Genomic DNA, 13066 nt, shown 5'->3' with positions numbered 1-13066 from the left:
AATCTCTGCTGACGATGTCACTGATCACAGGACTCCACATACCCTGGGTAGGGCTGCACGATGAGCTCAGGTGCTAAAGGTGACAAAGTAACTGGTGGAGTTTTCCAAGAAAAAGGCTAATGATTCAGGCCATCTCTAAAGATCACGAGATCATTACTAATAACTTACAGGTTATGCAATAAATCTCTCTCACACTGACATGTGCATATAAACGTTACAGCCATTGTTATCTAAAGATAGGGAGTAGCTAAGAATACACTAAGATGCAGACTCCACTCATCCCTCAAGGAAGAGCAAACAGTATTTCATGGGATAACGTCTGCACTTCCTCATGCAGTGTTTGAGGATTACACAAGCTCCATGATCCCTCTTATGACTTATTTATATAACAAGAATGAGAACATTTCCAAATATGAAAAGGTTTCAGATGCTTATCAGAACTCATGTTTGATATTCCTAAGAGCAGCAATCCATTCCAAGCAAACCAAATTCATCTTTACTGGTCTGACGTTAGCAGAGTGAATTCCTTTGACTTGTTATTGGTTATTGCACTTAGGAATAAGGACAGCACACTGACTAAGGCCAGATGTTTCTAGCCTCAGGGATACCTTTCCTTACAGAGAGCTCACTTGTTTGCAATGCTAAAGGAAGAAACTCTTTTGCATTGGGGCCTGTACAAGCAAGCAACAGACAGGGTGACCAGTTTATTCCTAACGCGGGGTATCTGTATTTAAATGAACACACACGAACACACTGACGCGAACACACTGACGCGAACACACTGACGCGAACACACTGACGCGAACACACTGACACGCACGAACGAACACACACTGAAGGTACAAGTGTCCATTGAAACGAATGTGGAATTCAGAATCTATGGTGATAACGCTGCAGTCCTTATACTTCTAAAGCACAGGGAATGTAGTGGCTGCGGAGGCTAGTGCTGATCTGATGTTACAGCCTCTGGATACACTTTGGCACCCAGCCATTGTGTGCACGAGCGCTAACATGGCTTAAGCTCTCACAGCAGGGCCCTTCTAATCCTTTTGTATGGTATTGTAATGTCTCCCCATACGTTGTAAAGTGCTGCGCAAACTGCTGCCGCTATATAAATCCTTTATAATAATAAAGACGTGACAGGTTGTACTCAGCTCAACAGGAATTACAAACAATGTCAAATATATCAGGGTTGGCAAGTGTAGCAGGCAGTATATTGTAAGTGTCAGTTGACCATGGGCTGTAATCTAACTTTTAATGATCTTTCTTGTGGTGGACTAGTGCAGACACAAATGTCTCTACAACTCGAATGCTTTGTTCCTGCGCCCGCCTTATCTAGGGAAAGAGAACAGCTATCAGAGAAAGTCAGCCCAGCCAAATATATTTGCCCAGGTCAAGACAATGAAACTGTCACGTCGGCTCAATAGATCGGGGAGTGAACACATACCGTCGCTCGCTCACTTCTCGATCCTCTCCCTGCAGAGAGCGGTGACCGTCAGTCACCGATTCGCACAGGCATTCCCCCCCTCCCCGCTCCGATCCTCCAGAGTTGACTAGAGGAACAGATGGAGGAGGGGCGGGTACAGCTGGCTCTGCCTATAAATGTCAATCAGCCAGCTGGGTGGATCTCGACAGCCACTCCACGGCAGACACCAGTGTTTGTGCCATACTGCCGTCTGTTTCATTAATAAAATGCAGAGCACGGTTTCTAGCAAGATGTGTCACATGGAGGATTCTCTGCATAACGCTGAACCCCTTTCAATTAATTATTTAAATGGGGCTCCACTTGCTTCAGAGTCCTGAACTGCCATGCTTAATAATGAATGTGCCAATGAGCATAAATATTGTGTATATGTTTTTAGTTTAAAGCAATGCTATGGCTGTGATGAGACCAAATTGCTGCTTTTTAAATTGGTACCTAACTTTTTCAGTCAGCCCCAGTAATTCTAAAGGAGAATTGTAATTTAAAGGGAAATTAAATGGGGCTGCCATTGCTGATCCCCCCCCAAAAATACCAGTTTTAAATACCATGCTTTAACTTCAATGGTGTCTGAGCTACAGCATGCTTGTTCCAGGTCTGCAGATATACAGCCAGACGCCAGGCATCTAGCACTTTCAAATGTACACCAGAAATGGCAGCTCACATACTTCGCTCATGACAGAGTCACTTCAAGGCTATACTCAAACATCAGATTTTACTAGCATCGGGTGCAAAAGGAGAATTATGTACCCACAGATCTCCATCACATGAAAATACTGCTTGGGGGGCTCAGGGCAATTCTCCTGAAAACCCCTGGGCTGCTTCAAAGCCTAACTGTAGTTTTACGGAGAAGCAGATAAATTGATTATTCAGGAAATTACATATTGTAAATGTCATCTTTGGATCAGTAGGCTGCAGACAAGACCAATAAATCTGTGTAAAAACAATGGTTTTCCTTTAGCGGTCTGACAACCTCCCCTGCAGAGTCAGAGCTAGAGCTGTGCAATCAGGGTAGAGTGTGAGCTTTAAATGTGTACACAATGTGAATTTTTATGACCTATTACTTTTCAGTATTTTTCAATGACATTCATTCACATTCTTTTCATGGTGATTGAGTTTTGAAACACTTTCTTTGGAAGACTGCAGCCCGACTGAAAACCTCTGGATACATTACAGCTAGTATATAGTAAACTCAATGAAAACCTTCACTGCCCAGAGAGCAAAAGCCACAACAGGTGGGATCTCTAATAGGCTCTGCCACTAATTGCAGCACGGGTTATTTCAGGTCCCCGAGTGCTAAGAATGGATCTGTGGATAAAGACAAAGCCAGGAGATGACAGATGATTAGACATCGTCACGTCCTCCTACCTCATCAACTTTTGCTTCTTCGCTGCATCCTGGAAGCTGCGGAATTCCTCCCCTGCTTTTATCTCATAAAACTGAGGCTTGAGAGTTGTTTGTTTATCTTCTTTCTCCCTTTCCTGCCTCTTGGCTTTTCCCTCTTGGCGTATGAGCTTGCGCTGTTTCCTGACTTCTTCGACCCATGCCTTTTCATCATCGGAAGATTCGGAGCTCTCTGCATCACTTGGTTTTCCTTCTGGCTCTTCCTCTTCCTCCTGGAGACAGATTTAGGAAACCAATGACAATCATGCAAGTGGCTTCATGCTCTTCGGACTATTTATAAAGGTCATCAGTTCTAAGTGGGACAGGGATATTTCAAACCTCTTCCTCAGAGGAGGCAACACCTGCACCACACTTTTGTTTGGATTTTAAAAAGGTTATTTTTAGTAGCAATTAGTAATAGATGCTACCAAACATGAACTGCCATACCGAACAACAATAGGGTCATAAATTATGTTCAAACTATATGTAAACCTAATCTCTATAATCTCATATGAGCTTTAAAGAAGAAAAAGTCATTGGTGTTTCAATCTGTGTGGAATCCCCTGAGGGACTAATACACAGGGCATTTGGTGCCATTCTGACCCGTGTTTTGGTTGCCTAGTTAGAGTGGTCGACATCTTTTCCCTCTTCAGCTGTCCGACCATGCTGCTAGCAAAGGAGATGAATTGTGAATTAAGCCTGACTGACAGGCACAGAAAGGAGATGGAGCTGGACAGCGCACACAGAGCTGAGGGAGCCATGACAGGCACGCAGAGGAGAAGGGCATAAGATCTGCAGCCCTAATCTAATCTGTAGCCCCGTACCTCCTCTGCTTTCTACGCGGAGGAAAGAATACTGAGCTTAGACACACATGTCTGCTATTGCAGGATAAGGGACTAGAGTACTAGCTGCCAGCTTGTGTTGGGAATGATGGCACACTGCACACAAGCGACGTCATTCATAAAAACACAAGCCGGCAGCTACTACCTTTCTCCACAATGGTGAGTGGGTCTTGGCACAGTTGGCTGAGCGTAATGAATTGTATCGCTTATCTCCAGTGTGCCATCATACACAACACAAGCTGGCAGATACTACAATAGTCTCTCTATTGTAGTAGCAGTTACCCTTTTACCGGTACATTGGTGCGGGCTTCTGCTGCTATGCGGGCACAGAAAAGTTGGGGGGATGTCTGAGGTAGTACCAGGATACAGGGTCGGGCTTGCTTCAGCCCGGGGTGGAACTACAGCCCAATCAGAAAAAAGTATCACAATGGGAGTAAGTGCTCCATCCACCCTGGACACTGGCATAAATACTGCAAGCAGGGCTCAAAATTTCCACTCGCCCCCTCGCAATTGGCGAGTGAAAATTGCGTGGGGGCGAGTGGAAATCCAGGGGGGGGGACTTCGGCCGCTTCGGCAGCGCCGATCGCTGTCTGTTTCCTCCACCCGCTTCTTGGAGCGGCACCGCAGTCAATCTGTCAGAAGCTGTATCCAGTGACTTGACAGGTTATGCAAAATGTCTTGAACAGGAGGAGGTGGAACAAATTTAGATTGGGGGGGGTGCCAAGTTTCGTCTTGCCTAGGGCAGCACGAAACCTAAATACACCGCTGCTCCTCGGCCGCTCTATAGCGGCAGCGGCTGATGAGAAGAGAGAACTGACACGGCGATCGCTGCTGTTGAAGGAGAAGAATCAGTGCCGCACTGTAGCTGTCCTCACTCCGGTGTTCTATCGAAAGCTCACTGTACAGAGCTCCAGTGTTTCTGAGCACCAGAGGTAGTTAGAGATCTCAATGAGTTGGAGCTTTCGATAGAACACCGGATCCTGCAGCTTCCTCCGCCCACCTCAGCTGCCATAGGCTGGGAGGAAGACTGCAGAGCTGCTACTGGCTGGAAGGACAGCACGGGAGAAGCAGGACACCTGGGACATAGAGGATACATTGCTTTTTTTCTGCATTACACTGCTGGCCTCTGTACTCTGCATCACACCACTGGCCTCTGCACTCTGCATTGTTACTGATCTCTGTTCTCTGTGTCACACCACTGACCTGGCGGAGTTAAGGGCGGGGCACGGTAGGGGTCAGGTGGGGCAACTGGTGGCGAGTAACTCTTAAGGCCTGGCTAGTAGCTCAGGACTTGAAATTTTGAGCCCTGCTGCAAGGATTACAAAATGTTGGTGGTTCTTCAATATATTAATGTAACTTCAAAAGTCATTTTCAATATTTTTAAGTTTGCAGCTTGAATTAAAATACTCCGCCCCAGCCCAAGCTCCAGCGTTGTCACCGTGTTACATGCTCTCTGTTCCAAAGCAGATTGGAACTTGTAACACAACTGAACAGATTTAATTGGAACTCAACTATTGCAATGCAGATTGCACAGGCATGGTGCAGTGCTGTTACCATCAGGAAACCTGTCCTGAGAAATGGCATGTGGCAGTTGTTGGAGCAAGTGCATGTAGACAGGAAGAGGATTGCAGGAGACCAGCAGCACAGATGCAAAAAAGGAAGAAAAAGGTGAAAACGTAACAGAAAAATACAACATGGAAACTGGTTATGATGAACAGTGCTATAACAAACTAAACATCACTCAGTTAGGATTCACATCTACTGTAAACTGTCTCTTATGTATTTCTTATAGGAATGTATTCCCATATGGAATATATAAGGCAGTATTAGTCATTTATTATCTACGAGGCATCGAGTCAGTGATCTGACTACATATTTACATACTGCATCATACAAATAGGTGCTTTAACCAAAATCTACAATGACCTTTTCTATTGCTGGCCGAGCACAATATCACCCGTTAGATGGAGTGTGGTATAAAGAGAGTGTCTGTACTTCACCTGATCCTTAGTCTGCAACTCCGCCATTGCTTTCAGCTTCTTCTTCCTCTTCTGGCTCATTTTAGACACAAGAGGGTTCAGCAGTCGGAACTCATCGCTCTTCTCATCCACTTGGAAGTCTGGATTCTCGAACATGGCTTTAAATCGATCATCGCTGAGTATGTTCGGCATTTGCTGGAGAAAATAGAAGTGGTTAGTTTGGTATCAAATTCCCCAGTGTATTTAGTACAGGCATTTATGTAACGTCGACAATTTGTGCACCGCTTTACACACTGCACATTCACATCAGTCCCTGCCCTCAAGGAGCTTACAATCTAAGGTCCCTATTGCACACGCATACTAGGGCCAATTTAGATTAAGCTTCCAACATGTCTGTGGAGGGTGGGAGGAAACCAGAGTACCCGGAGGAAACCCACACAAGCACAGGAAGAGCATCCAAACATCTTGCAGATGATCCTGATCAGGATTCACACCGGAGACCCCAGTGCTGTAAGGCAGAAGTGCTAACCTCTAAGCCACTGTGCTGCCCCATAGTACTATTACCACAATTAGAACATGTTCTGCAATTGCAGCCCAGGCAGGGTATCACGAGATCACGTATGCAACTGCTTTTAGTTGAGACTAAACGTCAACCAGCGCCAAAACTATATTTCATAACCCAGGGATAAATTATGTCAAGCTTATGTATTAAATATCTAATGTCGATCATCACACAATTACAGTAGTGATAAGGGCTGGGTGTTTTTTACCCTAATACATTCTCTGCATTAAGTTAAACACCCAGCACCGTTTCATGTCCTGCTGTCCCGGGTGTTTGTCACCTCCGCCGGGTTGGGGAAGATGTCGCTGTTCCCCGAACGTCCTGGTTGTGCAGGAGAGTACTGAGGGCAGAGGAGCCTTAGGCTCCTCCTGCCATCAGTCAGACTGAGTGGTGGAGGGAGCAGGGGCATAGCTTGTCACAGGTTGTGTGTGTCTGTGGACACACACAGTCGCGGTCACAGCCCAGGAGCGTGCACACATGGGTGTCTCCTTAGCACCCGGGTAGCTGAAGGGGACACCTGCAACAAGAGGTGGGAGGGGAGCGGTTTGGGGAACTGAAGGACATGTCTCCATGTGCAGGGTGACTGGTCTTGTCTTTGCCCCCTCTAGTTTTCCGCAGGCAGTCTGTGGTGGGTGGGGCCTGCTGGATCTATGCTATGCACAAAACACGATGCACATGCTATGCACAAAACACTGCTACTTTTACAAGGTAATATTTGCAAAGGCATTAGATGCAGACAATGTAGATTGATATCCTTTCTGGCTATTGAGGAAAGTATTTAAATAAAAAAATGCTGTGCCCAGGGTTCACCTTTAATTTTGCCTTACCTATGCAGGTTAACCCTTACCTTTTGTTTCTTTTTCTGCAATGGCCGCTCGTCTTCTTCCTCTTCTAATAACTTGAGGGCCAGTTCCTTGTTGACCTTTGGTAGTTTCTACAAAAGAAAGAGTACATTTTGCAGATTCCAAACGCACATCAGACAGATTTATCAAATGCTTTTAATTTTTTTGGGATTGTAGTGATGGACTACAATCTCGATACAAGTTAGTAAACTAAAAGTGAGATTGTAGTCCATTCCAGGAGTGAGCTTGGAGCGGTATGATCTACAGCCGAGTGATACACAAATAAGATACATTTCTGTTGACAGCTAAAAAGGTACTTGAATGTATTTTTAGGGGTTAAGAGTTTAGTGACACTTTAATGTGCTTTCTTCACATTATTCACTCTCCTCACTAGGGACTGACACACAACCTTCCTGAATCTGCACCACCCAGAGATAACCAAGTGCAAGTAGCTCAGCACAATGTAATGTAGCCAGCTGTATGTGTGTTACCTTGATCTGAACACGCTGTGCCCGGGTTTCCTCTATCTTCTGCCTGATCTTCTCCCTTCTGTAGTCTTCATAAGCAAATGGATTCACCATGGCTTTCACCTGAGAATACAAACATGGATGTAACAATGCAAAGCTGCACACCCAGCCCAGCTCTCCCTATATATCACAAATATACCATGATAAAAAAACCTTACCTTGAGATACAACCGTATATCAATAAAGTAGCCATGCATGTATGCTCGGAGCAAGGGAGACCCAATGAGATGTGCGAGCCCTGGTCAGAGAACATTAAAATAGAACGGGTAAGATACACAAGTCTGATGGATTACAATATACAGACATCCCAATTCTCCCGCTATCTTTGATGCCCGTGAAACATTTTATCTCGGAAAGGTTTACTCTGCTCTATCTACCTGGTGCTTCTACTCCCCCGGCCGGTCTATGTCACTTCCCAGTGGCCGCTGTCAGAATACAAACAAAAGAAACAACGGATAGCAGGTGGAAGCATTGGCACCACTGCCATCTGCTGACCGATTGCCCTGCTACCTGTTTTGTTTTTTACATATATTCCGACAGCGGCCGCCGGCCAAATAAGAAAAAAACACAAAAACAGATAGCAGGGGAATAAACTCACTCTATCCATGAAGTTCAACTTTAAGTTACTAAAGATATCGTGGCCTTCCTTAGATCACTACAATGTGCCAAACCCGAACGATAAAGAATCTCAAAATCATGTATCTTTAACAACCTAAGTTAGCCAACAAAATGTATCACCAACTCCAAACTTTCAGTGTGGAAATGCATTAGGAGAGAACCAAACTAGTGAGGCCTACACATCATTCTGCTTTCCTACTGGATTTCTTGTTATGCTTAGTGCGAAGCTAGGATTAAAGGCAAGTTGCTGTTATTTTAGTTGCCATCTGTGATCGGGAGGTGGCCTGAAACATGTCAGTGAAATGCTGCTGATGAAAGCAGAGAAAGCCTGTGTGGGAGGAGGAGGCAAGTGTGAATCATAAAAAAACTCCTCCATAAAAAGGTGCATGATCAGTGAAAACTTCTAGGATCTGTGTGTCTGCTCTGTTCCCGAGCTGGGTGTCTGAAGCTTCCATCATCCTTTAACAAACGATCAGGACATTCCAATGCAAATTGCTATAAAAATGTATACATGGGCAAAAAAAAAAAAATGAAGTACATCTCTGCAATACATGTACATTTTCTCCTGTTTTATCCCTTTAAAGTCTTTGCAAGTATAGAAAAATACCTGTTGATCTGCCAGAAATTCTGCTCCCAAGTCCTGTTTTGGGCTGACAACCCACAGTCTAATTATACGTCTTCAGATAACACAGGACGTATGCACAGGGCTGCTCTGAACATCTGACATTATCAACAGGTATCTTTGCACTTATCGAACAGTTATAACAAAACAGATTCAATGGTATATTTCACAGACCAAAATGGAGCAAATAGGAAAAGTTCACAGTTTGGGTTTACAGCACTTGAACCTTAAAACTTAATTTCATGTCTCCATTTGAAAGAATATACAGCAGTGCTCACAAACAAAAGTAGCCCCCCTCCAGAAGGAAGGACAGTGTCAGCACAAATTCAGAGATGATTGGAGGATCTACAGCCGAGTGATACACAAATAAGATACATTTCTGTTAATAGTTGGGGTACTTGAATGTATTTTTAAGATTTAACTCCTGAGTTTGGTGTCACTTTAAATGGTCTTGGCATCACTTACCAAGGTCCTCCAGATCCTTTTTAGTGACAAACTTATAATCATCATACACAGTTGTCTCTGGGTTTTCTTCCAGCTCTTCAGTCAGGTTATCCAAGAACGAGCACCACTTCGGAGCAGGGCCCAGGGCCTGCAACCGCAAAAATTCATTTTAAGAATGAAAAAAGGTGGACCAGATGATTACACAGCATTTATTGCACCAATAGTAAATCAGAGCGATCCCATTCAATAATATCATTCCGTTCTTCTACTGATGTTCCTGACTATACCTGCACAGTACACAAACTGTATTATTAGGATGATACAAAGAGCTCAAATGGGAGGCCGATCCCTTCTGAAAACAAGGACAATACAAGTATTTGTTCCCATACTGAAGAAATGTGGCTGGACTATAGTTGCTCAGATAAATGGCAAGCAATGAAAGTTATCTGTGCAGGCGGTTAGACAAATAGAGTAAAAACTGGATGTTGCTACAGTCATGTACGTATGAATCTAGCAGTGAGGACCTGAGGTTAAATCCCACCAAGCTTCTGGGTACAGTATAGAAGTACAGTATATTATGACAACTCACACACTGACTTGTATTTTAATTCTATATAGAATAGGCAGTTAAACAGTTAAAGGAGAACTATGGGGTCAGGGCTTTTCCCCATAGTTCTCCGAAGGGTAACGGGAGGACACAGGATCGCGAAGTGAGCGAACGTCGGTATGTGTTCGCTCACTTCCCTATCTACTGAGCCGACCTGTGACAGTTTCATTGAACAGCACTCACCTCATAATTCTCCTTTAAGACTCCCGATTAGTAACTTTTTATATACTGGATTAGAGACTTAAAGTACAAACTTAAAAAAAACTTACCCTTGAGTTGGCCTACCCCGGCGCTGCAAGGAGTAGGTGCTCGTTTTGGTCTAGGGGGTGGAATAAATAAGATTTACCTGATCTTGGTTTCCTCAGGGCTGCTCGACTGGTCCCTGCAGCCTCTACTTCCCAGGGCTCCGGCAGTCTAAAGACTGCTCGCGTCATCATGTCTAAAGGTCCATTGACTTGCATTAGACATGAGCATGTCGAGGAACATTCCATAGCCGGAGCGGAGGGGACTCGAGGATCAGGAGAGTATATCCTCCTTATTTGAGTCCCCTAGACCAAAATGAGCACTTAAAGGAGAACTATTGGGAGAGTAAAACGTACCCTTCCCAATAATTAGAGCCGACTTGCGACACTGCAGATGTCACACGTCGGCTTTATAGCTCAAGAACTGAACGATCACAAACCACTGATCGCTCAGCTTATGGCTTCTCCGTGCAGTCGCCATTTCCTGTAGGGATTCCCCCCTCCCCTCTCTCTGTTCCTACTAGCACTCATTGGAGGGACAGACAGGGGAGGGGGCGGCCACAGCTGGCCCTGGCTCTAGAGAGGCAGAGGCAGCTGTCAATCAGGCAATATTGTCAGGATCTCTCCTGGCTGCAGCATGGCTCTGCACTGTCAGCATATAGCTATGTGCTGATTGTGTGTCACAGGAGCACATTAGTAAAAGTACGCTTGTGACCCAAAAGAGAACTAAAGCCAAAAAAAAGATTTGGCTATTGTTATCTTTTAACCCTTGAAGTGCAGGGGTAGCCCCACTGCAAGGGTAAGTGTTTGATTTGCCCGGAGTTACGTTTTAAGATGGCCACAGACTAGTGGTTCTAAGAGATTCCTCCAGCCCCACTAAACTGTATGGAGGGACGAACCTCCTGCTGCAGCTATTGAATTATGACAACAGATACCTACATCTATCAGAATGCATTGGCTGCAGTCACTGTACGGCCGAGAATCAATTTCAGCCGGGAACTGCCTCCTTCAATTTCCAAATCGAAGGATAATGGAAGGGTGTCTGCCGATAGGGCCACCCATGGAGCAGGTTTTGCCCTGCTCGTTAAGAACTTGCTGAAATTCTCTCCGTGTATGGTCCGCTAAATTCCAACAGTCAGGGGTGGCCCATTCTAGTCTATGGAAGTTTACTGAGAAGGCAGCTCCACTTTTTAACTAAACCTGAACTTGTCCTTTAAATTAGGGCGGGCACAGGAACCAAAATAATTGAGCTTGTCTTATTTAGAACTAATTTACATCTAAGCAACCTGCCTTCATCAGAAAAGGAGACAAAATTGGTCATATTTAATTTATTAGAGAGCACTTTGTTTAGATAGTTCCTCTCTTTGTGATAAGTGAAGAGATCAGGTCAATGCATTTATAGATGGCTCAATGTGCGTCTTCATGAAAGGCTGCAGGAGGAAATCACTAGGATTTCCTGACGTTGGGTCTGACTTACTAATATCTGCCAATCCCCTTGAACATGTTTGGTCTGGCGTAGGATGCACATGTTTCCATTCCGAGCTAGACGCAAGCTGTGCAGAGTCATTAGCACATTGACCTATTTCCTCCCGAACTCTCCCAACACATCTGCGCTGATCCCATTGAGATAGGCAGATAAAAATACACAACTACCGAGCACTTGTGGATATTAACACGACGCTGCGAGACAAGAAAACAATGAGACATCTGCTGAACTTTATGGTGAAGTGGGCCAAAAGGTACCCAAAACCCTCCAGATCTTCTCTACTAAAACTTGCACCTAACCATCTGCCCCGTCTGCACATTTGTCCAGTTCAGATACATTGTAGTGGCCAAGTGAGAGTTGGACAGATCAAAAAATACTGCAAATGATTTTAAAAAAAAATAGGTATAGACAAACCTTTATAATGAAAGCTCTGTATGGGTTACTCCATTGTCCTAGCTAATGTATCCAAAGAGAGACCTCAGGCACTGCTCTATTGTTTCATTCAACCAGCACAGGATGAACAAAAGAAAAGATTCCTCAACACTTATGAGCGTTGATGGAGGAATCCCCTGCCGTTTCCTTTCTATTCCTACAGTGGCCGCTGCAAGCACTGAAGATTTTCCGAGCCGGTCAGAAGGGTACAGACATTGGCACCCACTGTGCGAATTCACATTTTAGCTTTAGAATCACTGTTAGGTTTTTATTACCAACACTGGTCTTTCCATAGATAAACAAGTCTGATGTGATATCTATACATGGTTCACATCCTTTGAGTCCAGACAGTTTTGAGGGGTTATAAAACTTACTAGCCCTGATGAAGGGGGATTGAGTGGACCCACAAAACAGCTTTTTTTTTTGGCCCTTTACCATCTTATTAAATTAAGACTCCTAGGTTTGGCTTTACATCTCTTTTCATACAAAACGTGAGATTGCACTGTGCAATTCTACTTGGATATGCACTAGACTTTCTGACAGGGGCGCCCCGAGGCCGGGTATTACCCGAAGCGGATACCGGGTGACACCCTGCCGTGACATCATCGCGCATGCGCAACCATCTTATTGATACCTGCCGGCAGCCATCTTGGTGATGGACGCCGGCAGATAGAGGAGGGGACGTTCACCTGGCGGGATAAGGTATGTCACCGGGTCCCCTCCTCTCTCCTAAAACTGTCGGGCTCTCGGTCCAAGACCGAGTGCCCGACTTTTCAGAGGGGGTGACACCAAAATGACTGTCAGTCATTTTGGTATCACCGCTCCAATGGTGTCACCCGGGTGCGGGCCGCACCCCCTGCGTGACGCCACTGCTTTCTGATCATACGGATTTCACGGTTAGATTATCCTTTTTTGCACAGCATAAACATGGTGGAAAGAATACCTCAATACACCGTGTATGATAAAAAAGGACCGTCTCTGCTGACGCACTGATATACAA

At 44.8% G+C, this 13066-nt stretch overlaps 1 protein-coding gene across 4 annotated transcripts in view; it reads right to left on the bottom strand.

Annotated features, from left to right (window-relative positions):
• The window catches only part of NOL10 (nucleolar protein 10), a 63863-nt gene that overhangs the window by 27926 nt on the left and 22871 nt on the right, over nucleotides 1-13066 (bottom strand). For all 4 annotated transcript variants that reach the window (XM_018559557.1, XM_018559560.1, XM_018559558.1 and 1 more), the window contains 6 exons: nucleotides 9321-9447; nucleotides 7774-7853; nucleotides 7580-7678; nucleotides 7094-7180; nucleotides 5706-5879; nucleotides 2849-3096 (listed from right to left, as the gene is read on the bottom strand). In XM_018559557.1, coding sequence (XP_018415059.1) covers nucleotides 2849-3096; nucleotides 5706-5879; nucleotides 7094-7180; nucleotides 7580-7678; nucleotides 7774-7853; nucleotides 9321-9447 — 815 coding nt within the window. The remainder of the gene's footprint in view (nucleotides 1-2848; nucleotides 3097-5705; nucleotides 5880-7093; nucleotides 7181-7579; nucleotides 7679-7773; nucleotides 7854-9320; nucleotides 9448-13066) is intronic.

This window comes from Nanorana parkeri, unplaced genomic scaffold (assembly GCF_000935625.1).
Source record: "Nanorana parkeri isolate BGI_ZX_2015 unplaced genomic scaffold, ASM93562v1 scaffold404, whole genome shotgun sequence".
Lineage (NCBI taxonomy): Eukaryota > Metazoa > Chordata > Amphibia > Anura > Dicroglossidae > Nanorana > Nanorana parkeri.
Note: the sequence above shows the minus strand (reverse complement) of the source record. Positions and strands in the feature narration are given on the sequence as shown.